Source organism: Drosophila kikkawai, chromosome X (assembly GCF_030179895.1).
Source record: "Drosophila kikkawai strain 14028-0561.14 chromosome X, DkikHiC1v2, whole genome shotgun sequence".
Lineage (NCBI taxonomy): Eukaryota > Metazoa > Arthropoda > Insecta > Diptera > Drosophilidae > Drosophila > Drosophila kikkawai.
The window spans coordinates 15,555,857-15,579,214 of NC_091733.1; the positions used below are offsets into that span (position 1 = coordinate 15,555,857).

Below are 23,358 nucleotides of genomic sequence, written 5' to 3' on the forward strand. Positions count from 1 at the left end.
GCAAACTAATAAATATTTCTTTTAATTAGAATTCGAATTCCCAATTGCTTTTAACTACACTTTTGCCAAGCTTCATTAAGCTGTAATTCTTGACAATCATATTATATTGGGACCTTTCATAAACAAAAATTTATCTAAAGTTGCTTAGAATTCCCAAGTTCTTTTTACGAAAGCTTCAACCAATTCAAATATACCTCTCAAATTATAATTTCCAAATTCTTTTTTTACTTTATTGTTCCATCAAAATATCTATTAAGACTTTAATTTTCAACTTTTGCATTTTTCAAACCCAAGCCAAGTCATCTTAATTGACGTCCCAGGACTTTATCAGCACGATAAACTAATACAGACACTTTCCCGTCACTTTCACCAATGGCACGCACTTGTTTTCACCCCTTTTCTTCATTCCTGCCCTTGCATTCCTTCGTCCTCGGAAAATGCAATGCCAAATATGCGGAAAAAGCTGCGAAAAGTCTTTGCTTTTGCCAACTGGTCATCAGGCGATAGAGCGAGCGAGATGGCTACCAAGAGAGAGAGGGCGGGGGGGGGGGGAGGAAGTGAGGGTGAAAGAGATAGAGGAAGTGAAGGAGGGGGACAAGTTCTACTATGTCTGGACATGGCTCCTTTCCATTTGCCGTTTCCCGTTAGTTCGTCCTTCGGTTTGGCTGCGTGTCAAACGGTAAATTTGCGCGGTCCTCTCGCTCCCACTGATGGCAGGTACAGTAGGCACTAGGTAAAATAAATATATAAGAAATATATTTTTGATTTTAGATCTTACACTTTTTGGAAGAATTAAATACATAAATACATTAAAAACATAAAATTAAAATATTCATAACTTTCTCTATAGTTTTTAGTTACTTATTCCTCTTAGCGAGTGCCTACTGTGGCCGTGTATTTTGTGTTTTGTCGCGCATATTAATCATAAAGCGGACACGCGTCGCTTTACGCACGTCTGCCGGCTGCGGATGCGGATGCGGAAGACAAGAGAGACTCCTAGCCAGTAACCCGACACCCCCACCACCAACCCCTCCCCCTCCCTCCTTGAGTACTGTCCGCGTATTAGATTTAAGCGCGTTATAAATGAGCTCGGCCAATACACAAACACACACATAATTTCTGGCTCTTCTTTTACTTTAGCTTTCGCCTGCTCATAAATCAAAATTTTCGTTTTTGGCATTTTTAAAGGCCAGAACTAACACAGTGGAGTCTCTAGTTGGTGGTGGTGGGGGGTGGACAGCGACAGCCCTTTGCTGCTTTTACTGTCCATGACGGATGATTGGATTTTATGTTGATTACGAAAATGTCTAGGACTGTAGTGTGTTCGTGTGTGTGCAAGTCGAATTTTTGGCTTTGCCTTTCAAAGATATCTTTTATTTTTCCCTCCTGACAAAAAAATTAGGGAAAAGTATCGCCAAGGGTAGCAAGTAACGGGTATACTAGACGGAATTATTATTATTATTGTAGTAAAAATAATTTTCAATTTTAGACAAAGCAGCTCAAAGGAGTTCTCAAGCTGTCGTAAAAAAGAACTTGGGAATTCTAAGCATCTTAGGAGAAATAAGCAGGAGCAGGTTTTATTTATTTTATTATAATTTTTATTTATTTATAATTATTTTATTTATTATTTATTTATTTTTTAATTAAATAGTTATAAATGTTAGACAAAAATATACTGTTCTCATGGTATTTACATTTTTTGGTTTTAAAATAGAAATTTTATATTACTTGTTTTTAAACATTTCATATAATTATATTCAATATTTTATCAATAAATATAATAATAAACTTTTACTATCCTAGATCTTTGTATAAATTAAAAATTTGCGCCTAACATTTTGTGCCAATTACGTATACGTAATAATTACGTTATAATATTACGTATACGTAACTGCCATAAGAGCGAACTGTTAATTTATAAAAGGTTCTAGGAAAATAAAATGTAATATTTAATTAATTTAAATTATAAAAAAAATAATGTCAAACCTAGTTTTGTAATTTAACACATGCTCTGCACTTAATTCTACAAATTTAAACAGATTTAGCATTTTTAAGAGTAATTCAGAGTCCACATCCCGTGGAAAAAGTGCCACATTCTTCCTTAATGTCCCTCCAACCCCACCTCTTGCCAGTTACCCCATCTCGTATTACCAATTTTAGTCCGGCCGGGATTGGGTTTGGTGGGTAGAATGGGTGGTTGGGTGGTTGGGTGGTTAGATGGATATATCACTTGGATATTTCGGTTATTATTGGCCATATTTTAATGCTCTCTCGCTGCTGCTGGTGCTGTCCGTGTCCGGCGCTTGGCTTTCTGTTTCGAGCCAACCGAGATTTGTCGTAGTCCATTTTTGATTTATTTATGTGTTTATTTGCCTTGTTTTTGGGGGGGTCCTGGCTCTGCGTCTGTGATTACTCATGGCTCCATGGACATGAACCGGAGAGCAGCAGCAGCAGCTCTTGTGGGCTCATATATTCGATTTGCATATTATTTTATTTGCATTTTACATAATAATTTAATTTTATTAGTTTTGCTGCATCATCATCGTCGTCGTTGTCATTGTCGTTATCGTTGGCCTGATGGTGCGGCTCAAGTTTGCCAATCCTAATGGCTCTAATGGCACCTTGGCTTTCCCACTCCCCCCGTATTTTCTCTACGTAGTTTGCCCAGTTTTCCACGTTTTTCCAAGCCCCCACATTGATTGTATATTTTGAGGTCGTCGTCCGACATTTCATCGACGTTTTTTTCTTTCTGGTCAGGTCTCCTGCTGTTTAATTTTATTTTTATTTTTTTTAGTTTTATTTCAGTTTTTGGCGAGCTCTATGGGGACACTTAATGCGGACCACGCCCCCATGGCGAAAATCAACGCCTACTCCGTGTATATACTATAATTTCTAGTTGCATTTTGGGCTTTCCATTTTGTTTCTGTTTTTTTTTTTTTTTGGGTATTTATTTTCATGGTTTACTTGTAGCATATTTTGTTGGCCACCACATTCATTTAACTTTATGGTAAAGGGTGCTAAGAGGGAGGAAGGGAACCCAGAGGAGAGGAGGGGACTAAGGGTTGCTGCAGGGATTGCCCGACAATTGCCGCAGTCTTTGGAGAGTCTTCCCAGCGCGACGGCCAGTCGTAAATTAGTTGCGAATGGCAGCAGTAACACCATCAACAACAACACCACAAAACAACAATAACAATAAGGCCGACACCAACAACAACAACAACTACAACAATACAACAACTAACCGGAAAAGTTGCACAGTGCAGAGGGAGAAAAGTTCAAAAAGTCGAAAGGAAAAGTTCAGTAAAAGTGTGAGGTGAAATTATTATCAAGTGTTTTGCCATAAAATTTGTGGCAGCCTTAAATTGATGCACCTGTTTGCGTTTAGAGACACAAGGTGTTTCAATTTAAATAAACAAATATGATCAATTTAAATGTAGAAAAAGAAATTCCCAAATGATTGTAAAATAAAAGCATTGGAACTTCTCCCACATTAGGTATTTCTTTCAAAAACTAACCAAAATGTTTTAAGAATATCAGATAAAGCCTTTTCCCAAACTGATTTCAATTGAAACCAATAATTTTAAATTGTTGGTGAGTTTAAAAGGTTTTACGAACCTTGGGAAGAGTATTCCAACAAAACGAAATATACACCAATAAGATTCCCCAATGATACTCTTTCACCTGATTACTTTAATATATATATATATGTTTTTAATACTTGTCCAACTAAAAAGTTAAAGTTAAAGTTTTACAAACCTCAGAAAGAGTATTTCAACAAAACTAACTGTACACCAATAACCTTCTTCAATGATATCTCTTCACTTGTATACTTTGAAATATTTGAACCAACACCTTACACCAACGATTCTAAAAAATTCTCTTGTCCCCTGATTACTTAATTATTTAAAATACCCAAGTGGAAAGCCATCTAAAATCTACCACCACCGTAATATTTTAAGCAACTTCGGAGCTATTTTCCACACATTAAGCAGTTGGAGTGAAAGCCCCCCAGAGTTGAAACCCGAAAAGAATATAAATGCCGCTGAAGGAGAGCCAGGACAACGGCAGTCTGTCCAACCATTCCAAAACGATTCCTCGAATGACTTGCAGACACAAACCCGAAAATCTGACTCAAGCACACTGAGTGGGGGTCAGGACGAAATGGAACCTTAACGTTCGATGCAATTTGGCCGGCTTCTGGTGGCGCTGCCATTACCAATTATTTGCGCTGTTATCGCGACCTTCTTGTGCTGACCCCAATTTGGCCAATAAGGTTTCCTTGGCAAAAAGAAAAAGGACGAGCGGCAAAGAAAAGGAAACGAAGGAAAGAAAGAAAAATACAAGTACACATAGAGCAGGAAGGAGCCGCAAGCTTCGAGTTTCGAGCTTGTTGATTGCCTTCGCGTCCTGGCGATGGCAGCTGATTGAAGTGCAAGGTGAGGCGGTGCATGGCGGCATGGCGGGGCGAATTGCCATCGACAATTTCGCACAGTGTCTGGGAGGTCCTTGGGCAGGTTTCTCTTTCACTTTTAATGGCAACTGGCATAATGAGCTGCAAATATGTGTGCCATGTGCCACAGGCCCAAACTCGGAACTCGAAGCGACGCGATGCAACGCTACTCGCCAGCTGCATTTGTTTTGGCCACTTGGGAACTGGCTAGGCAAAAACAACGCAAAAAGAAATAAAGAACAAACCGAAAAAATAACCCTTTCGGCGACCCTTTTGGCCAGCATTGACACAATAAAACATTTGTTGTCGTTGCATTTATTGACGCATTTGCTCTTTTGCATATTTTGCATGCCTGCTGTCATACCCTTTCTTGAAACAAAGTTGGCCATTACCATTTAAATCCAACTTTAAATATTTTAAATAAAAAATTGTATATATTATTTCATTAACTTGGTCTTTGATTGGATTATTATGTTACATTTTAGGGTGGTTTCTTATTAAAAATTATTCAAGTATTATTATAAAAGATTACTGCCTTGGAATACACCTTAAAAAATATTTATGGTTGTAATATTTTTAGTTTTAAATTTAAATATATAAAACAAAGCAACTGCAACAGGGTAATCGTGCCTTCTAAATCATTAGCAAAAAAAAGTATATAATTAGAGATTTATATTACAAATATTTAAGTTACTTGAAGACTATATATATATTTTTTATTGAAACCTTCAAAACCCTAAACCCTTTCAAGATTCAGTTAAAAAACCCCATCAGTATTCAGTATAGCTGATGATCCATGTTTTTGAATTCTAACTTGAGAATTATAAGTACACTTTTGGAGATTTATATATAAATTGTAGATTCATCTAATGAAATTAATAAAAGGAATTATAATTTATTTATTTATATTTACTTTAAAGAGTACCAATAAGTTGAGTTATAAAAACTCCTCGACTTCTCGCCTATTGGGGCTCCGCGACATGCGACAAAATAAAATGTAATTTCTCTTTCAGGCCCAGTTCTCCAGTTCCAGTTAGCAGTTACCCAACCCTGGCCAACATGCGACAATTCAATGCTGACAACAAAAATAACAACAAAAAAAAAAAGAAAAAAAAACTATAGTAACAAAATATGCAAATCGTAGTTTCTAGTTGGGCGAGGTCAGGCACACTGACTGACTGGCTGACTGGGACTTGGGGTTTGGGTTATTGGCTAAATTGGAGTCAAGTGCAATCTCCTGCCCGCCGCCCCATCGAACGAACACATAAATAATTTAAGAGTGCGAAAACAATTTTTTGCCCCGGCCGGAATTTTGTTTAGATTTTATTTTTTGGGTGGTCTGGAGGCTGGGTTGAAAAATATTTACAGCAAACAAAAAAGTTGTTTGGTTATTGTTATAATCTCGTTTAAATGTGATATTGGGATTTTTAATTGTTATGCTTTTTTAAATGATTTTATTTCGGATGTCGTTACGGTGTCATTTCCATTGATTTCGGCAGCGCACATTTTCAATAGTTTTTACTGCAGCTGCTAGAATTGTGTTTATTTTATTTATGTCATTCGTTTTATATTCAAAAATGGGCCAGTGACATTTTAATTTCTGATAATTCCCATACAAAAACCATACAACAAAAAATGAAAAGAAATCGCGAACAAAAAGTCTGCTAAATTATATGGTTTTATATTTAAGAGGGGTTTGTATTATAGAATGAAATATATACATATATTATTTTGTATATTTAATTGTGGTTCCTTATGAGTTTTTTATGCCGAAATATATTCAAAACCTAATTATAATAATAATTGAAATTTTTAAAATTAAAAAAATACCGTTTCAAAACAAAATTTTATTTTTTTATGTACATTTTTATATGATTTTGTTACATCTCTGATGTTTTTTTCCTTGGTTTTTACAATATTTTAAATATTTTTATAATTTTTACATATTTTTCAATTATTTTTAATATGATTTTGTGTGGTTTATGTTTATCTATATATATTTTTAATATTAAATTAATTTCTTTTTTAAGAAAAAGCACATATTTCGGCTGACAAAAAAACCCAACAGATCGAATGATGGTCACTGACTTATAGGAGTGCCCGTCATCCGATCCGTTGGATCAGTTATGCGAACTAAGTGCCTTCTCTAACAAGTTCCTTCTGTCCTCCTGCTCGTAGAGTGAGTATTGGGGCGAGGCGTTGGATAGGAAGCTGGATCTATTGGAGATTTTGGAGCGCAGCCGCTTCTGGGTCACCAGCTGCGTCATTTTCCGGAGCGTGATGTAGTCCCTGTTCAGCATGCGGCACAGTTCGATGAAGATGCAGAGACGCGGCGATTTTAGGTCGGTGGCCAGTTCATAGGCGAAATTCAAGACCTCCTTCTGACGCTCAAACTTGTGGAGGACGGCATGCGACTTGGCCATCAACATCATGCTGAGGAACTGCCACACCAGGCTATTGCATGCCTTGGCCTCTTCAATGGCCCTGCGGGCCGACGACAGGCACTGGCTGAAGTGGTTCTGCTGCATGTGTCGATCGGCCACTTCATGGAGCAGATACGCCCGCTCGATTGGCAGACGGGCGAACAATAGCCGCCGCTCCAAATGCTCAATGGAAGTCCTACAAAGGAAAGGAAGTCCTACCTCTAAAAACAAGAACACAAATCAAAACGAAGGTTTTAATACTCACTGGTGGTCGGCCATTGTGCGCTCCGTGTGTGGTTTGTCGCCGCCAGCATTAGAATAGGAGGATCGGTCGCCGAAGATGACCTCTGTGAACTCCAGCGGCTTGGCCGCGGGTATATTGAGCAGATTGCACATGGCGTTCTTATCGTGGGGCGTCACTGGCGTCTTGGGAATGCGATAGGTATCGCAGAGACTGAGTGCTAGATGGTTATAAACCTCGTTCATAAACTCTACCTTCCATGGCATCAGGCGATCGGTCTTAAGGATCACATAGTTGCCCATCACATCCTCGATGAACTTGCGCAGGCACTGGTTAACCAAAGGCAATCTTAGGTACTGAAATATACGTGAATAGAGTAATCTTAACTCACGGATATATCATTCGTTTTTCTCAGCACCCGAACTGTCCGAAGGATACTGTGCATATTGCGCCTGGTCTGGTATTGGATCCTGAACAGATTCGCCTCCCTCATCCGAGCCTCCATTACGGGACTACGCTGGAAGTACTCATGGTACATGGGACTGCGAGCATGGAGCATTCGGGCAAAGGACTTTATGCGCTGAAACGATCTCTCCAGACAAGCCCGCCTCTCCTTCGAGGAACCAAAATTGTGGTCCAACAGAAGCTGTGGATTGTCGCGAAGCGTTTTCATGAATATAAAATCGGTCCAATTGCGACCCAAGTAGTTTTGGTAAAAATTCTTGGTCTTTCGAAATCTACGTTCGCTCTCCAGGGGCGATAGCAACACCTCCTTTCGATCGATATAGCTCTGGACATCGCACTCCTGGTTATCCTGTCGTATCTTCCACAGTGGCCGCTTGTCCGCCTTCACAAGCTGGTCCCTCTTGTGTTCGTAGAAACCGGGCATTGCCGTCGAGTGTTCCATATAGAACTTTGTCAGACTGTCCCCGGTGCTATCCTTGAGATTTGCGTTGACTGCATGTAGGCGCCTTGCAAAGGGCTCCCGCGAAGTGCCAATATTTCGGCGAACATTCTCGTGCAACAAAGCCTTGTTGTCCTCGAACCGATTGAGATCGTAGAGGCAATCGGCCATTTCCATAGTCACAGTGGCATCCCACACTGTCATTGCTTCGGTGGCCTTTTTACTATCATCAAGGGCACCCTGAGCCAAGCCCACTGCCCTTTGGAATTTGCTACGCAGACAGAGGGCCTTTTGATCGACGACAGCATCGCGCCGTGTAACGCACAGATTAAAGTTCCTCATGGCATCGATATCCCTGCGCCGCCTTGCAAAGTACTTGCCCCAACTGCAGTTGATTTGCCTCTGCCCTTCCGCCGTTAATTCCAAATGCATCCATGGTTTCAGATTGGCGGACTTTGGCGTCCCTAAGGATGTGTCCCTCATTGTCTTAGGCTCAGTCAAAATACAATTATATAAAACACTAAAAAAAAACCTAAAATAACTATAAAAAAACAAGGTTTAAAAAACGAAACAGTTTTTGTTGATTTTAAATCTCAAAGGAAAATGATGGGAAAATCCAATACACCTGATATAAAAACAAATTCTGTTACGTATAAATAGTAAAATATTTATAGAAAAATCATGAAATCCTCAAATGGAAATATAAATATAAAGAATATAACATGTCATAAGTTTATCGACAGTTTATGTAAACAAAATTTAAGTACATTTTATGTGTATAATATCTTTACAAGTCACCCGGCAACCGAACTTAACAACTGCAATACAATTTCAAATACGAAAACGGTATGTACATACATAAAAAAAAAACATATTAAATCATTAAATTCACAATCGATCACAGGCATCACTTCGGCTGGAAGGGATCTTTAGCGATATATTTATCCAGTCTCGCATCACCATCGGGCTCCACCTGGGACAGCTCCCCGAATCCCTCCTCGTCAACGAAACAGATCTCATGGCCATCCGGATCGGCGAGTATTAGCACCGAAACTGTGGCCTTACCCGGCGTATCCAGGGTGATCAAAGGCTTCAATATGGTGCCATTGGCTGCCTTTACCGCCTCATGAAGCGGTGGCTGCTTGGCCGATGGAATGGCAAAGGCGATCCTTCCATAAGCTTTGGCCCTGTCCAGTGGCTCCTTGATCTCTGTGATCTGTAACGTAGCCTGCGTTCCTCCGTAACTTAGGCGCAAACTCTGTTTGTTCTCATCAAGCAATTGCATTTGAAGCAGCTCGTGCCAGTACTTTCGGGAGGTTTGCAGATTGCTGACATTCAGCTCCACCGACTGGACGGGATCGGAGCTGGCCGCTGGCTGCTCAATTACGTAGAACTTGTAGCCATCCGGTGAGGTGAGCAGACTGCCTTTGCCAGCCACCTTCTGTACAGGATACGAGTGCTTGGCGGCCTGCGAGAGAATTTCCGTGGAATGAATGGTTACGCCACCAAAATCGTTGCCTTTAGAGGGGGAAAGTTGTGATATTCATTAGTAACTCATACATTTTAAACTATAATTTAGGTTGCGATAACAAGATAATGTTTAAGTAGTTTTTAAAATAGCATCACAGATTAATCATCCGATAGATTTTTAGCCTACTCAAAGATAACTGTGTGTTTTAATTACTTCAAGAGATTATTTATTTTTAATCTATTCGAAATAACGCACAGTCACTTATCAAATCTAATAATAGTGAAAAATACCTTTCAAACAAATCACTTAATTATAAAGTTCTTAAAAAAAGAACAACTCATTTGTGATTTTAGATAAGGAACCTGAGGATTACGATTGGCAACTAGTCCTTTATTCAACATTGTTAACTTTAAGTCAAATCAAGTACCAATTTTCTTGTTTAAATACTTTCTTTCCTAATATTAAATATATAGAATAAGGGATTAACAAGATATTCCTCAGATTAGAGTAAGAAGTCATCTCTTACCCATTTTATAGCTGCTAACTCCATAATTATAGGTAAGCTCGATGACGAAATGCGAATCCTCGGGTCCATAACCCACCATTGTTTTGCTCCACCGGTTGTCGTAGGGCCTGTGTAAGGGTTAAACATTACCGTTTTTAGTTAGTCCTCAGCTAAGTCTGGCATCTCGCTTGCACTCACCCATTGCATTCGGCGTCACAACCTTCTTTGAACTCCTCATGCCGCAGTACCTGTTGCCGCGAGACAGAACGAGAGAGCACGATTAATTTTGAAGAGTGGGAATAATAATAGTTACACCGTCATTATATGACTTTATCTGGGCATCTGGGCTTTTTAATTAGCGACTGCCAGTTGCTGTTTAGTCGTTGACACGTTGTTCAGATAAAAATCCGGCCCAGACACAACAGCAGCGATAAGAAAGTCTGCCGATTTATGCATGCACTCGTAAAGTGATAAACTCCTCCCCTCTTATTCCACCGGTAATATCAACCTCCCTTTCGCTCACCTTCATTCCAAGGATTTGACGGAAGAAAAAGGCGTTTTTAGCCCGATCGCCGATCTTGAAGACATAGTGGAGAGCACGTCCTGGAATCGCTGACATGGCTAGGTCCGTTTAAAAGCTACTCCGGGGAACTGGGTGAAATGTTTTCCGATCGGACTGCGGCCGTGCTTTGTAAGGGAACGGTGATGGCTAGAGTTGGCCAAATCATCGTAAATGGCCCCATCGATAGGTTTAGTGGCCGCAGCTATCGATTGTGTGACAAATCGATTTGGTACCATCTCTGGCTCCATGGCCTACTTTATTAGGAGCCACACACGGTCACACTGACTGTAAACCAAAATCCTGAAACATTAATTTAATTTTTCCGCATCCATTTTAAGAGAAACAAATATAGCAAGATGCCCGATGCCGAACAATTACCCGAGGGATGGGAGAAGCGCACTAGCCGCTCAACAGGTAAGAAATACACTCAACGGAAAGCTAAGCAAAAACAGCAAAAACACCGACCGGCGTCTAAAAAAAATTCGCACACTAACTAATTCATTTGTAGGGTTGAGCTATTACCTGAACGTGTACACAAAGGAGTCGCAGTGGGATCAGCCCACGGAGCCGGCCAAGAAGACCGGTGGTGGTGGATCCGGCGGCGGGGCCGGCGACTCACCGGACGAGGTGCAGTGCCTGCATCTGCTGGTGAAACACAAGGGCAGCCGTCGGCCTAGCTCCTGGCGGGAGGAGAACATTACCAGGACAAAGGAGGAGGCCCAGCTGCTGCTGGAGGTGTATCGCAACAAGATTGTCCAGCAGGAGGCCACCTTTGACGAGCTGGCACGCTCCTATTCCGACTGCAGTTCCGCCAAGCGGGGCGGTGATCTTGGCAAGTTTGGCAGAGGTAAGAGAACCTGTGAGCCCTTTTATTTACAAACTGATCCTGTTCCTGATCCTTCACAGGTCAAATGCAGCCGCCATTTGAAAAGGCTGCCTTTGGTTTGAACGTTGGCCAGCTATCGGGAATCGTGGACACTGACTCGGGACTGCACATTATCTTGCGCAAATCGTAAAAAACTCGTCGACTTACAACAACAATAGCAGCGACAACTGTGTCATCGCATAAATAAAACTTAATTTACAGTCATTTCTCAATATATAGGTTTATGTATTTAAAAAAATTAAGTTGTCTAAGCTAGCAAAAACGGGGATTTCGTTCTCGGTTTCATTTGCTGTTTTTTAAAGCCAGTTTGGTGGCCAACATCTTGGCCCCGGGCGTCTTCTGGCCAAGCAGTGTCTGGCTAAGGCTCTTCTCCGACGAAATGGTCTCCTTGCAGGACTGCAGCAGCGACGGACTGTTCTCCACCAGCTTGACGAGGACAAAGCAGGCGCGATTAACACTTAGCCAAGAGTTGAGCTAAAAAAGAAACGAGGAGAACAAAAATGCAAGTTATTTCCCAATAAAATATTAACGTGTCAAAAGGATATATAACAAAAAAAACTGAATAATTGCTCAGATCTAACATTAAAACAGCACTTGAGCAATGATCAACTCTTAGCACTTTTGTAGACTCGAATTAAATACATGTCTTTGAATAACATAAACTTAATTAAACCATTAAAAAATTCTTCTGGCTGGGAAAACATGAAAAGTAATTGAAAAATACTCACCACTTCCACATCGGCGGCTAGGTTTTCCAGAAGCTGCTGTCCAAAGGTAATGGCACCCTCACGCTTTACATCATTCTTGAGGATCTTCTTCAGGACTATGTGCATGCCGGCCTCCTCGATGCCAGAGACTTGTGGTGCTGCTTCTGCTGGCTCCTCTGCCTTTGCCTTCTTGGCCTCCTTTTTAGCTTTCTTCAGCTTGGGGGCTCCGCCTTCCTCCTCCTCCTCCTCATCATCATCCTCAGACTCGTCCTCCTCATCGTCGCTGCTGCTAATATCGGTCTGGAGCAGTTTTTTACGCTGCTTGGTAGCCTCGGCTATGATGGCCTCCACATCGTTGTGTGCCTTTTTCTTATCCTGTGGCTGTGGCCCGGCCGCATCCGCTGTAATGCGCCACTCCGGCTGGGCAATCACTTTGGCCAAAGCGGTGGCCGCCTTCTCATACGATTCGCCTTGAACTAAAAAATCAAAATCAATTTAAATACAGATAAATAAATATATAATAAAAGCCCAAGGAACTTACGGTGATTAAGGACATCGGCGGTGACCAGGCCAATGTGGCTGTTGGACAGCCAGAAGGCCGGATCCTCGACTATGTTTTCGGCAATTGGTGCCTCGATTTGCTCAAAGATCTCCTTGCGACGCAGCTCCTTCTCCTTCTTGCCGTAGGCCAAGCCCTCGTCCACCAAACGAATAAACTTTGGATGGAAGCAGGTGGTATCACCCGGTGCCACCAGCCACTGAACCACACGACGGCCGTACTGGTTACCCACCAGCGTCTTTAAATCGCCATGCAAATGGTCATAGATGGCCTTCTTGGTGGCCTTGGTGTCATCGAGGGCATTGAGCAGCGAGATAAGGAAAACGTGGCCATGCTCGTGGGTGGCGATCTTCAGCAGATGCTCCTTAATGTTCTTAATAATGGCCTAAGGATATAGGAAGTATAGACTTTGGAAAACTTGCTATTGGTTACTTAGGGTACTCACTCGACGGTTCTTGGGCGTGGATTTGTAGAAGCAAATAACACCGGCCTCGCTGCCTTCCTTGGTGGACAGCATGTGGGGCACTAGCGCCGCAAAGGCAGTCACGGTCTCCTCCAGCTTCTCCTCGTCCTCGTCACAGGCACGCAGGTATTCCAGCATTACGGCATGGACAAGGGAACTATCCACCAGCTGCTTATTGGCCACATGATCCAGATTCGCTTTCACGGAGCCCAGAATAGATGCCTTCATATTGGTTGTTTCCTTGTAGGTGTCACTCAGCGACTTGACACTTGAGTCCTTCGCCTTGCGATACAGATCGCCATAAAACTCCTGGCGCATATGGATGCGCTGCTGGGGCGTGGCACTCTGGTACATCGTGTCCAGCAAGCTACTGGCTATGCTATGACCAGCCAGCCGTACTACGTGACCCATCAGGCTATCCACCAGTTTCGTTTTGGTCGCTGGTGCTCCGTATTTAAGCATTCGCTGGACACAAAACTGGGCATATTTCGACTGGCACATGTCCACGGTGAAGGGCAGCAGCTGGTCGGATATTTCCGCCCGGAGAGCGGGAGAAGCATATTTAAGCATGCATTGCAGCACGCGGGCGGTATCGTGAGCCTTAACCACTTTGGATATGGTGTCGCCCACATTGAGCACCTTGTATATCTGCTCGACCAGCTTGTCCTTGTTCTCCGTGCGGCGGCTGTCAAGGGGAAAGACGAGAAGATTCATTTTGTATTCACAAGGGTATTGTAAGGGCCTTACCATCGCAGCTTCTCGTAGATCTGCTTGGCCTCCTTGGTAATTTCGTAGGTGTCCCTGGTGCTCTTGCGCTTCAGCTTGAGGTCCTTTTTCTCCTGCTTGAACTTGGCCCAATCCTGTTTCTCGCCCTCCGCCGGTGCCTGTTGTGGCTTTCCAGCAAACTTATTATTGTTGTTTCCGCCAAACTTTTTGCCACCGGATTTATCGAACTTCTTGAAACCTCCCGCTCCACCACCGGACTTGTCGAACTTCTTGAAACCGCCCGCTCCACCACCAGACTTGTCGAACCTCTTGCCCGACCCTGCTCCGGCGGGCTTATCAAATCTCTTGGCACCTCCTCCGGCAGATTTAAATTTCTGTCCATTGACCGGCTTGCCGGGCGATTTGTTGGGCTTGAAGGCCGGCGGTGGCTTAACGCCTGTTTTCGCCACCTTTGCAGTTCCCTTTGCCTCCGAACTGACCATGTTTTTCGCTACTATTTCTCGCACTTAAACTATTTGGAAATGTTGTTGGAAGAGTTACAAATTCTACACGTGCTGAGACCGCAGTGTGACCGTCGGGCATTTAACACATGATCCTAAATAAGCCGACCAGAAGTGGGCACACTATTCTAAGGTCAGCAAAAACAAAAGCAAACAATTGTGTTTTTCAGAGGATTTCCCATACGAATGATCCAAAACGGTATTGGATAACTTTTTTCCATAAGGAAATATAATAAAAATATTAAAAATCAGGCAACAAAATCATCACGATATAAATATTTATTTTTATATCGATATATCGATATCTATTCTTCACATCTCTATTGACAACCGGCGAAAATAATTTTTCAAGCACACGTGCAAGATATTTTAAACTTCAAAACCTGAATTTTTTGTTATTGATTACAACATAAAACACCTTGTTCCCATTCCGCTTCGAGACTATTACCAAATTCCTTGTCTCACGTTCTTTAGTGGAAAGCGATACGAAATGTCCAAAACGGCGGCATCAACATCAACGCCACTCATCGCCAAGCCAAAAAACGGTAAAGCGGCCACCAGCACAGGCCAATCGACATCTAATGGTGGAAGAGCACGTGCCAACGGTAACGGTAAAAGGCAGCCACCGTTCGATCTGAAGAACCTGGATGCTTTGGTAGAGGAACTGCTCGGCGACAAGAAGAAACTGACTGCAGCCCAGAAGGTACAGCGTAAAAAGCTCGAGGAATACCTATCCAACGAGTTCGCAGAGAGTGATGACAGCTCGGAGGATGGTCAGGCGGATGACAGCAATGAGAAGCCGTCGGGATACGGCAGCGATAGCGACTTCGACGATAATGATTACACCGAGTACCCAATGGACATATCCAGCCCAGAAGCGTCGCCACAGCCGCTGCCGCCGCCTCCCGCCAAGAAGGCTGCCCCAAAGTCTTTAGCTGCCAGGCCAACCGATCGTAAGCGAAACAGTCTTAGTGCCAACAATGATGCAAACAATAACGATAACGAGCCCGACAAGAGCGTTCCACGTAAGAAGCGTCGCAGCCTGGAACAAACTGAGCCCGTGTATGAGGATGGCAAGGCCCCCTATTGCCCGCTGGTCGTCCGCAAGTCACTGCCCGCCGCCACAGTTGGCAATTCCCGCCCCTTGCCAGAAAGTCGCAAGAGCCTGGCGACCGGTGAGGCAAAATCGTGCTCGTTGCCGCCCGAAGCAAAGGTCAGTGCCCGTGTGGATGATGAGATGCCCACCACCAGCACGAGCACCAAGCAAATAAAGCAGGAAGCCACTGTGGAAGCACCAAAGGACGTGCACAAATCCAATAGCATCGAGGAGGGTCGCCGCATTCTGCAGTGGATCATGAATCCGGTCAAGCCGGATGACTTCTTCAGCGACTTTTGGGAGAAGAACGCCTGTCTGGTGCAGCGCAAGAACCCCAAGTTCTTCTCTGAGCTGATCTCATTCCAGATGATCGACGAGATGCTGATACGAAACCACCTGGAGTTCACCACCAACATCGATGTGACCAGCTATACGGACGGCAAGCGCGAGACGCTGAATCCGGAAGGCAGGGCCAAGCCGCCGACGGTTTGGGGCTTCTACGGCGATGGCTGCAGCATTCGCATACTGAATCCGTCCACTTATTTGGCCGGACTGCGTCAGGTGTGCAGCATGCTGCAGGAGTTCTTTCATTGTTTGGTTGGGGCCAATGTGTATCTGACACCGCCAAACAGTCAGGGATTTGCACCGCACTTTGATGACATCGAGGCCTTTGTACTCCAGATAGAGGGACGCAAGCGCTGGCGCCTGTACATGCCTCTCCAGCCGGCCGACGTGCTGGCCCGCGAATCCTCTGGAAATTACAGCCAGGAGCAGCTGGGCGAGCCCATACTGGACGAGGTGCTGGAGGCCGGCGATGTTTTGTACTTCCCGCGCGGCACTGTCCACCAGGCGATCACCGACAAGGACCAGCATTCGCTGCACATAACGCTGAGTGTCTATCAGCAGCAGGCGTATGCCAATCTTATGGAGCACCTCATGCCGCACGTCCTCCAGAGGGCGGTGAAGCAGAGCCTGGCCATGCGTCGCGGCCTCCCGCTTCACACCTGGCAGAATCTGGGCCTGGTGCATGCCAGCGGTCAAAGTCGCACTCGCGGCCTTTTCATAAAGGATGTCCAGGGGATGGTGCAGAAGTATCTGGTGCCCACAGAGACTGAGATCGACTGGGCGGTGGATCAGGTGGCCAAAAAGTTCCAGCACGAGGCCCTGCCGCCAACCATTCTGCCGGAGGAGAAGTTGCGTACGGTCTTTGGGTCGCGTAGCGAACGGGATGAGAAGGGCTATTGCATTTGTGACTACGAGTTTACCGATCAGACTTCAATCCGTCTGTTGCGCGCCAACATCCTACGACTGGTGCAAACCGAAGACTCTTTGCGGATCTACTACTACGTGGACAATGCCTTGGAGTACTGCAAGTACGAGGCCAATTTCATGGAAATCGAGCCCACAGAAGGGGGTGCCGTTGAGACCCTTATAAAAGCTTATCCTGCCTATATTAAGGTATCTCTGCTGCCACTGAAGAACGCTGATCGCAGGATAGAGGTTGCCACGGCTCTGTGGGAGCGCGGTCTCCTGATGACCGAGAAGCCGTTTAAGTAAAAAATTAAGAAACATAAAAAATGTGATGATACCTAGATAGATAAATAATATTGTTACATAACTAGTATTTATAAAGAGACTCAGCCGTTTTGCCTGCCAAAATACGAATGTACTCTGAAGTCCCAATAACTCGCATCATTTCATTGTAATCGTCATATATCATTTGTAATTCATTTCCCATTTGGGCACTCGGCCCGCAAAATCCCTGAGTTTTGTGGCTGTTCTGTAGGCGTCCGCCCGGATTATGAAACCAAATCGTAAATTTGTAATAAACACTTATGTAGTTTCGTTTAATTACTTGTTTTACTTTATTTGGACTAACTACACGAATTGGGAAAGAAGAGGAGGGAAGTATATTAGGTGTTCTCCCTTAGGCGCTGCGGATTTTCTTACGTTCGCGGTAGAGGCTCTCTTTCTGAACTGAAAGATATAGATAAAAATAATACAAAAATTTTAATTATATATTTATTTAATAGCACAAAGCATAATTATTATTTTGAGCGAAAAAATAACACTCAAAATATAATCATTATTTTTTTTTTTACAGTTATTTGTACAAAACAAAATTATAATTTCAAGTTACAATTACGTAGGTGGTCTTTAAACCCCACGCACCACATAGGGGTTAACCCACACTCACTCTCATGCAATATTACGCTTGTGGAAGTGCCGGATTTTGCCGGCGAGACTACCTTGTATAACTGTATCATGATATTTATACTCACTGTAGGGATCGAAGCGTATTATCTCCAATTTTTCGGCCAAACGATCACGAAAGGCATTAAACTGATGTCCGCTGACCGCACTTTCCAGCACCACCATGATGCGCCTACAATATACAGACAGTAGTCAAACACAAATTCGATTCAGATCAAAGGGTTTACTCACTTGCTCTTCACTTTTTTCAGTAAAACGTTTGTCAATCTCATTTTGATTCAGTAAACTTGGTAAACACACAAAACAAAAAGAATTCCGCAGATTCTAGTGCAAGCGTATAAGTCGAACAGCTGACCACCCCTATCGATAGGCAGACGTAGCTGCCACCGATAGTGCTATCGATATCGCAACGCTAAATTGCTAGTGTACAGTCGTCGAAAAAATTCCGGATTTTGTTGTTGTGTTCTGCAGGTACGCGGCAAAAAAGAAATTCTTGCTAACACGAAGTAAACAATTGGCCAAAAGCCCATTTCTTCGGTAACAAAACACACGCAAGAATGGTCAAATTAGGCAAGAAGAAGGTCGTGGTGGAGCTGGGTCGGAAGAAGTCGGACAGCGAGAGTCGGCGCAAAAACGGAGCCGCCCCCGACCGCGACAGCGAGGAAAAGAATGCCGTCTCAGAGGAGCAATCTGAGCGGGGCTCTAATGGAGAAGTAGCCACATCCCGGGCCTCCAACTCCTCATCGGACACGAAGAAGGCCACCAAACGCAAGGCCGGATCGATTGACAGCGACGACCTACCGCTGAACGGCAGCAGCGGCGCCGCTGGAACCAAAAAGTCCCGCAAGTCCGGCAAAACCAAGGCTGGGGCCGCCGCCAAGAATGGCAAGAAAGCGGCATCCAAGCGCCCAGCGGATGATGAGGCCAACAGCAACGATGAAGCCGGTTCAGAGGAAGAGGAGGAGTATGAGGCATGTTATGTTATGAGTGCTAATATTTCGATTTTCCCTAACAATGCTCGCTCAGCAGAAAAAATCTGTATTGAAAGTAAAAGAAGAAATTCTAGTCGGGTCGAGACTTTTCCCAATTAGAGCGGTACGGCTGTTTTATTTGGACAGTTTCAGGGAGAAGTCTAGATATCTAGATAGCTTCAAAATGTATTTACCAAATGGAGAAATTCCTATTTATAGTCTTAACTCTTTAAAAATAGATTAACTTTAAATAATTATGCACAAGTACTTGACATTATGTACAGTTTTGTCAAGTTATTCTTTGCAAAACAAAACATGTTCACACTTGACTTTATGTACAGTTTTGTCAGGTTATATTTTGCATTTATAATTTCATTTCATTTAAAATTTCTAAATTAAACCATTATATTCCAGGTGGAGGCAATTGTCGGTCACAAGACTTTGCGCGGCGCCTCATACTTTCTGGTGCGCTGGAAGGGTTACAACAAGGACTTTGACACTTGGGAGCTCGAGGATGGTTTAAACTGCGACGATTTGATTGCTCAGTTCCGCAACAAGGTAAGTTCAGCCAAGTTATTATATACATAATCCCATAATCTTATTCACAAATATCTTTTATTTTTGATTAGCAATCGAAAGCAACCGATACCGGAGCCAAAGGCAGAGGAAGGCCGCCGAAAGTCGTTAAGCAAGCTGGCACCGGTAAACGCGGAAGACCTGTCGGTGGTGGTGGTGGTGGCAAGAAAACTGCTACGTCGGCAGATCCCGAAAAGGAATGGGTGGTTGAACGCATTGTTGATTGTGTCGAGGACGACGATGGCAGCAATCTTTACCGGATACGGTGGAAGGGATTCGGGGCCAAAGACGACACATGGGAGCCGGAGTCAAATCTCTTCTGCGAGGGTCTGATTGAGAAGTACAAGCGGGCACTAATTACGCAAAAGAACGTGGATACCAAGGAGTTGCGCGAGTCACCGAAGAAGACCAAGAGGCTGGTTAATGAGTGCTATCCCAGGACGAACATACATAATCGGATCGAGCGCTCCTCCAAGCGCTCCGCCGCCAAAAACAGGTGGGCTCTTAACACAAACCTTCAACCAGGACAATAGTGCACACTAACTTCTTTTTGTATCCTTTTCCAGGGTGTTTTATGGCGAGGAGTGAGTGAAGGCTGCGGCCAAGGCAGTCATCTCATCGGCTGTCCCGCCACCTCGAAGTGGTCGTCGTCGGCGAAGGCCGCTTGCCTAAATTCTGAACATATTTGTTTTGTTTTTGGGTTTTTTTTCGTTAATTTCAACGTTTCAGCTGGAGGAAGCAAATACAAAAAAAAAAAAAAAAAAAAAAAAAAAAAAAAAAACACATTTAGGATCGAACAAGTGCGCCGCATCACAAATCCCAACAATCCCAGCAAGGAACACTGAAGAATACAGAAGATTTATCTAGCATCTAAGTGAGGTCAGGCACCACGGTATATTCGTAGTATTATATCTGGTTGTGCTGCACCCAGCCAGCGTAAAGTGTAAGAAAATTAAACTTAGATCTAAGTAAGCAGAAACCTCGATTCGGTAACTAAATACATTTAGTTGAGTAAAGGAATTTGTAACTACACAGCTGCAGATAAAGCCTCTCACCATTCTTCCCAATTCTTCAATCAATATTTAGACACTTGGGTGTAAAAAGAATAATAATAATAATACTAGAAGAGTTGCAAAAGCATCTCCAGTATGGAATAAATAATTAAATAAATGTAAAAGATGTCACTGGAATATGAAGTTTGTACTGGGAACTAGCCAGTTAAGTAATGTCCCCAAAGGGTAGAATGGGATGAGGAGCTAAACCAAGAGAAATCCAAATCGGAACACAGGCAATCGGTTATCAAGGCCCTCTTAGAGTTGCTTAACTTTTATTTAACATTTTCGCTCGACAATCAGTGATACGGTGTTATTGGCTAGATGCTCCCAGGCTGTGTTAATCCCCTAGAGGCCGGGTTGCAGGCCGAAACCGGGACCCTTTGGCTCCTCGCTTAGGGATGTGGGCTCACCCTTTGGCTCGCTGGCAAAGCGTCCATTGCGGGGACCAGGCGGCGATGGCTTATCGGCTTTAAGGTCCCTCAAAATGTCCTGCATGTCCTTGGCCGTCAGATCTTCCTGGAATAGAAAAAACATATACAAATTTGAGTAAATATAAGATATAGAACCACCTCGGGAACTCACATAATAATCATCGTTGACCGCCACCATGGGCGCATTGACGCAAGCACCCAGGCATTCCACTTCCGAAATGGTAAACTTCTTGTCCTTGGTGGTATCACCGACACCGATGCCCAGCTGCTTCTTGCACGTCTCCAGGACCTCATCCGAACCGCGCAGCCAGCAGGGCGTGGTGGTGCACACCTGGATGTGATATTTGCCGGTGGGCTTGCGCATGAACATCGTGTAGAAGGTGGCCACCTCGTAGACGCGCATATTGGGCAGCTCGAGAATCTCGGCCACCTTGTGCATGGCCGAGATCGGTAGCCAGCCGTATTGGCGCTGGGCCAGATCCAGCAGGGGGATCATCGCTCCCCGCTTGTGGCCCTCCGGATAGATGCTGAGGATTGCCTCCACGCGCTTCTTGTTCTCTGCGGTGAACTCGAACGGGATGTTCGGGTTATCCTCCGGGGTGTCGCGATGCACGAAGAGATTGTCACTGGCCCGGACGCCGCTGGTGGTGATTGCCCGGATTCCACTGCGCTGCAATATCGTTTAGATCCTGTTAATGTTATTGTTTTCCCTGGCATAATTATATAACCAAACGGGAAGGCAGTAGCCATTCCCCCAGCCCATTCAATGGACAAAATAGGGACACTCCGCTTACCACTGCGGCCAGTGTCTTGGTGGCACAATTCGTCAGCATTTTGTCGATTCCGAAAGGAGCTGCGGCTGGGAAAAAGCTAATTTGCTCTTATGTGAAATCTCCTGGCCTGCTGTCAGTTTTTTTTTTTTTTTTTTTACAAGCACCGCCTCCAGCTGATTTAAGGCGAGCGCTTCGCAACACTGGTATGGTATCGTATGTTTTGCCTAGCTATCGACTTGACCTATCGATAGCGCGCTGAATGCAACTTGCAAAATCTAACGGACTTGCGATCAGACGCCAGGAAAAATTAAGAAATGTAAGAGTTTTGTTATATTTTAAATCGATTAAAATTAATATTTTTTTAGACTTACACTATCGATAGATCATCCACCCGACTATCTATTTCACAATCGATAGTCAAACCCTATCGTTATCGTAATATTTGTAAATAAAACCACGAGTTTGCATCGAAAGTAGGAGAAATAATGGCCAGGAAACGGAAAATCCCAGTGCGCAAGCACCACGGCATTCGCGATCCCCTCAAGCAAATAGAGCAGAAGGAAAAGAAGTATTATCTTATGCCATAATCTCCTAGAAACCCCGCTCCAACATATTTCCATTGCAGACTCTCCAAAGTAACGAATAATCCGCCCGAGAGAAAGGACGAGCAGCAGGTGTCCTTCAAGTTCCGCCAGTTCAAGCGGCTCGCCGATGCAACCAAAAGCGGAAAGAAGGTGAAACTCGGGGTCATAGGCAAGGAGGATATTCCCAAGTCGTCGTTAGGGGCCAAGACCAGCGGCGGCTCCATCTCTGCCAAAGAAGTCAAAAATATCAAACAGTTTGCCAACGAAACGGACGAGGATTATCTGCGTCGCGTTAACCGCATCACCAGTGCCTCCGTACGCGAGGCCCAGTACGAGGCCAAATATGGCGTAAATGTGATTAGAAATCCCAAGACCGGAGAGATTACGGTCCAGAAGAGGCCAAAAAATGAGATTGATGAACTGCTCAAGCAGAAACAAAAGGAACGTCGCACAGCTGCGGGCAAAAATGGTCGGAGAAAGGCAAATAATGCCCCCCAGAAGACAACAATGGATGCCAAAACCAGCAGGGAGCTGATAAAGAGAGCCTTCAAGGAGGCCAAGGACGAGGTGGATTCCGAGAACGAGAAAAGCGCCCCGCCCGCAGAATATAAACGAGACGTTTTCGCATTTGGTGAGATCGTACATGCGCCACCATCGCTTAAGACGCTGCCTAGAAAGGCGCCGAAGAACGAGACTGTGCCACGGCCGGGACGCAAATCCAATCTCCTCCTGAAATCGATGCTGAATCCCGCCACAACGGAAGGGGACCAAGACCAGCATGAAGGCAGTGGGCGAAAGGTGGCAGCCAAATCCAAGGAGGCCTTCAAAGCGCCCACCAAGGCGCAGATGAAGGGCAAGCGAAGGGATCTTCCGGCGGCCACACGGTCCATGCTAGAAAACGAGCGCAACAAGATGATTTCACTGTACCGTCAACTAAAGAATAAGACGGCAGCGGATGCCTAAGCACTAAGACTAAATGGAGTTCCCATTACTTTTTTTTTACCACGAAAACAATAAATTAATGTTTAAGAAATGCATTTGTTATTCTTGCTATCGATAGCACCGATAGCAATCAATTACAGAAACCCTTACACACAAATTGGTTTTGTAAATATAGGCTGGTACATGCATTTTTAATTTAACAATTTAAATGAAAGTAAAAAATTTGATTTAAAAAAATCCAACAGCAAATTGACCCACAAATGTCTAGCAAAGTTTCACTCCTTCAAATTAATCGAGTCATTTTTAGGTGTTTTTTTTA

General features: G+C 43.9%; 9 protein-coding genes across 9 annotated transcripts; 4 read left to right on the forward strand and 5 right to left on the reverse strand.

Annotated features, from left to right (window-relative positions):
• Positions 1 to 6,277: 6,277 nt before the first annotated feature.
• Positions 6,278 to 8,613, reverse strand: r-cup (ryder cup). Its single transcript, XM_017174811.3, has 3 exons — positions 7,506 to 8,613; positions 7,139 to 7,443; positions 6,278 to 7,069 (listed from the first exon to the last, which is right to left on the reverse strand). Exons 1-3 carry the CDS (start codon positions 8,499 to 8,501, stop codon positions 6,571 to 6,573), a joined length of 1,800 nt encoding a protein of 599 aa, XP_017030300.1. The 5' UTR covers positions 8,502 to 8,613; the 3' UTR covers positions 6,278 to 6,570.
• Positions 8,614 to 8,746: 133 nt separating this feature from the next.
• LOC108080167 (glyoxalase domain-containing protein 4) lies at positions 8,747 to 10,711 on the reverse strand. Its single transcript, XM_017174812.3, has 4 exons — positions 10,518 to 10,711; positions 10,193 to 10,242; positions 10,016 to 10,122; positions 8,747 to 9,536 (listed from the first exon to the last, which is right to left on the reverse strand). Exons 1-4 carry the CDS (start codon positions 10,611 to 10,613, stop codon positions 8,926 to 8,928), a joined length of 864 nt encoding a protein of 287 aa, XP_017030301.1. The 5' UTR covers positions 10,614 to 10,711; the 3' UTR covers positions 8,747 to 8,925.
• Positions 10,712 to 10,803: 92 nt separating this feature from the next.
• dod ((peptidyl-prolyl cis/trans isomerase) NIMA-interacting 1 dodo) lies at positions 10,804 to 11,656 on the forward strand. Its single transcript, XM_017174788.3, has 3 exons — positions 10,804 to 10,970; positions 11,065 to 11,403; positions 11,463 to 11,656. Exons 1-3 carry the CDS (start codon positions 10,913 to 10,915, stop codon positions 11,570 to 11,572), a joined length of 507 nt encoding a protein of 168 aa, XP_017030277.1. The 5' UTR covers positions 10,804 to 10,912; the 3' UTR covers positions 11,573 to 11,656.
• peng (Pumilio and CPL domain-containing protein penguin) lies at positions 11,644 to 14,463 on the reverse strand. Its single transcript, XM_017174787.2, has 5 exons — positions 13,919 to 14,463; positions 13,154 to 13,856; positions 12,691 to 13,093; positions 12,171 to 12,625; positions 11,644 to 11,916 (listed from the first exon to the last, which is right to left on the reverse strand). Exons 1-5 carry the CDS (start codon positions 14,377 to 14,379, stop codon positions 11,725 to 11,727), a joined length of 2,214 nt encoding a protein of 737 aa, XP_017030276.1. The 5' UTR covers positions 14,380 to 14,463; the 3' UTR covers positions 11,644 to 11,724.
• A 256-nt stretch (positions 14,464 to 14,719) lies between these two features.
• Positions 14,720 to 17,344, forward strand: NO66 (Bifunctional lysine-specific demethylase and histidyl-hydroxylase NO66). The gene has a single exon (XM_017174699.2). The coding sequence runs from the start codon at positions 14,888 to 14,890 to the stop codon at positions 17,048 to 17,050; it is 2,163 nt and encodes a 720-aa protein (XP_017030188.1). The 5' UTR covers positions 14,720 to 14,887; the 3' UTR covers positions 17,051 to 17,344.
• Positions 17,335 to 18,103, reverse strand: LOC108080096 (large ribosomal subunit protein bL33m-like). The gene is made up of 3 exons (XM_017174705.3): positions 17,939 to 18,103; positions 17,776 to 17,879; positions 17,335 to 17,470 (listed from the first exon to the last, which is right to left on the reverse strand). Exons 1-3 carry the CDS (start codon positions 17,977 to 17,979, stop codon positions 17,421 to 17,423), a joined length of 195 nt encoding a protein of 64 aa, XP_017030194.1. The 5' UTR covers positions 17,980 to 18,103; the 3' UTR covers positions 17,335 to 17,420.
• Positions 18,104 to 18,118: 15 nt separating this feature from the next.
• Positions 18,119 to 20,444, forward strand: LOC108080092 (chromobox protein homolog 5). The gene is made up of 4 exons (XM_017174700.3): positions 18,119 to 18,678; positions 19,093 to 19,236; positions 19,308 to 19,750; positions 19,821 to 20,444. The coding sequence occupies exons 1-4, from the start codon at positions 18,265 to 18,267 to the stop codon at positions 19,840 to 19,842; spliced, it is 1,023 nt and encodes a 340-aa protein (XP_017030189.1). The 5' UTR covers positions 18,119 to 18,264; the 3' UTR covers positions 19,843 to 20,444.
• Positions 20,445 to 20,546: 102 nt separating this feature from the next.
• On the reverse strand, positions 20,547 to 21,699 carry ND-24 (NADH dehydrogenase ubiquinone). Its single transcript, XM_017174704.3, has 3 exons — positions 21,535 to 21,699; positions 20,892 to 21,410; positions 20,547 to 20,825 (listed from the first exon to the last, which is right to left on the reverse strand). The coding sequence occupies exons 1-3, from the start codon at positions 21,571 to 21,573 to the stop codon at positions 20,655 to 20,657; spliced, it is 729 nt and encodes a 242-aa protein (XP_017030193.1). The 5' UTR covers positions 21,574 to 21,699; the 3' UTR covers positions 20,547 to 20,654.
• Positions 21,700 to 21,913: 214 nt separating this feature from the next.
• LOC108080093 (uncharacterized) lies at positions 21,914 to 23,130 on the forward strand. Its single transcript, XM_017174701.3, has 2 exons — positions 21,914 to 22,081; positions 22,139 to 23,130. The coding sequence occupies exons 1-2, from the start codon at positions 21,999 to 22,001 to the stop codon at positions 23,058 to 23,060; spliced, it is 1,005 nt and encodes a 334-aa protein (XP_017030190.1). The 5' UTR covers positions 21,914 to 21,998; the 3' UTR covers positions 23,061 to 23,130.
• The last annotated feature ends 228 nt before the right edge of the window (positions 23,131 to 23,358 follow it).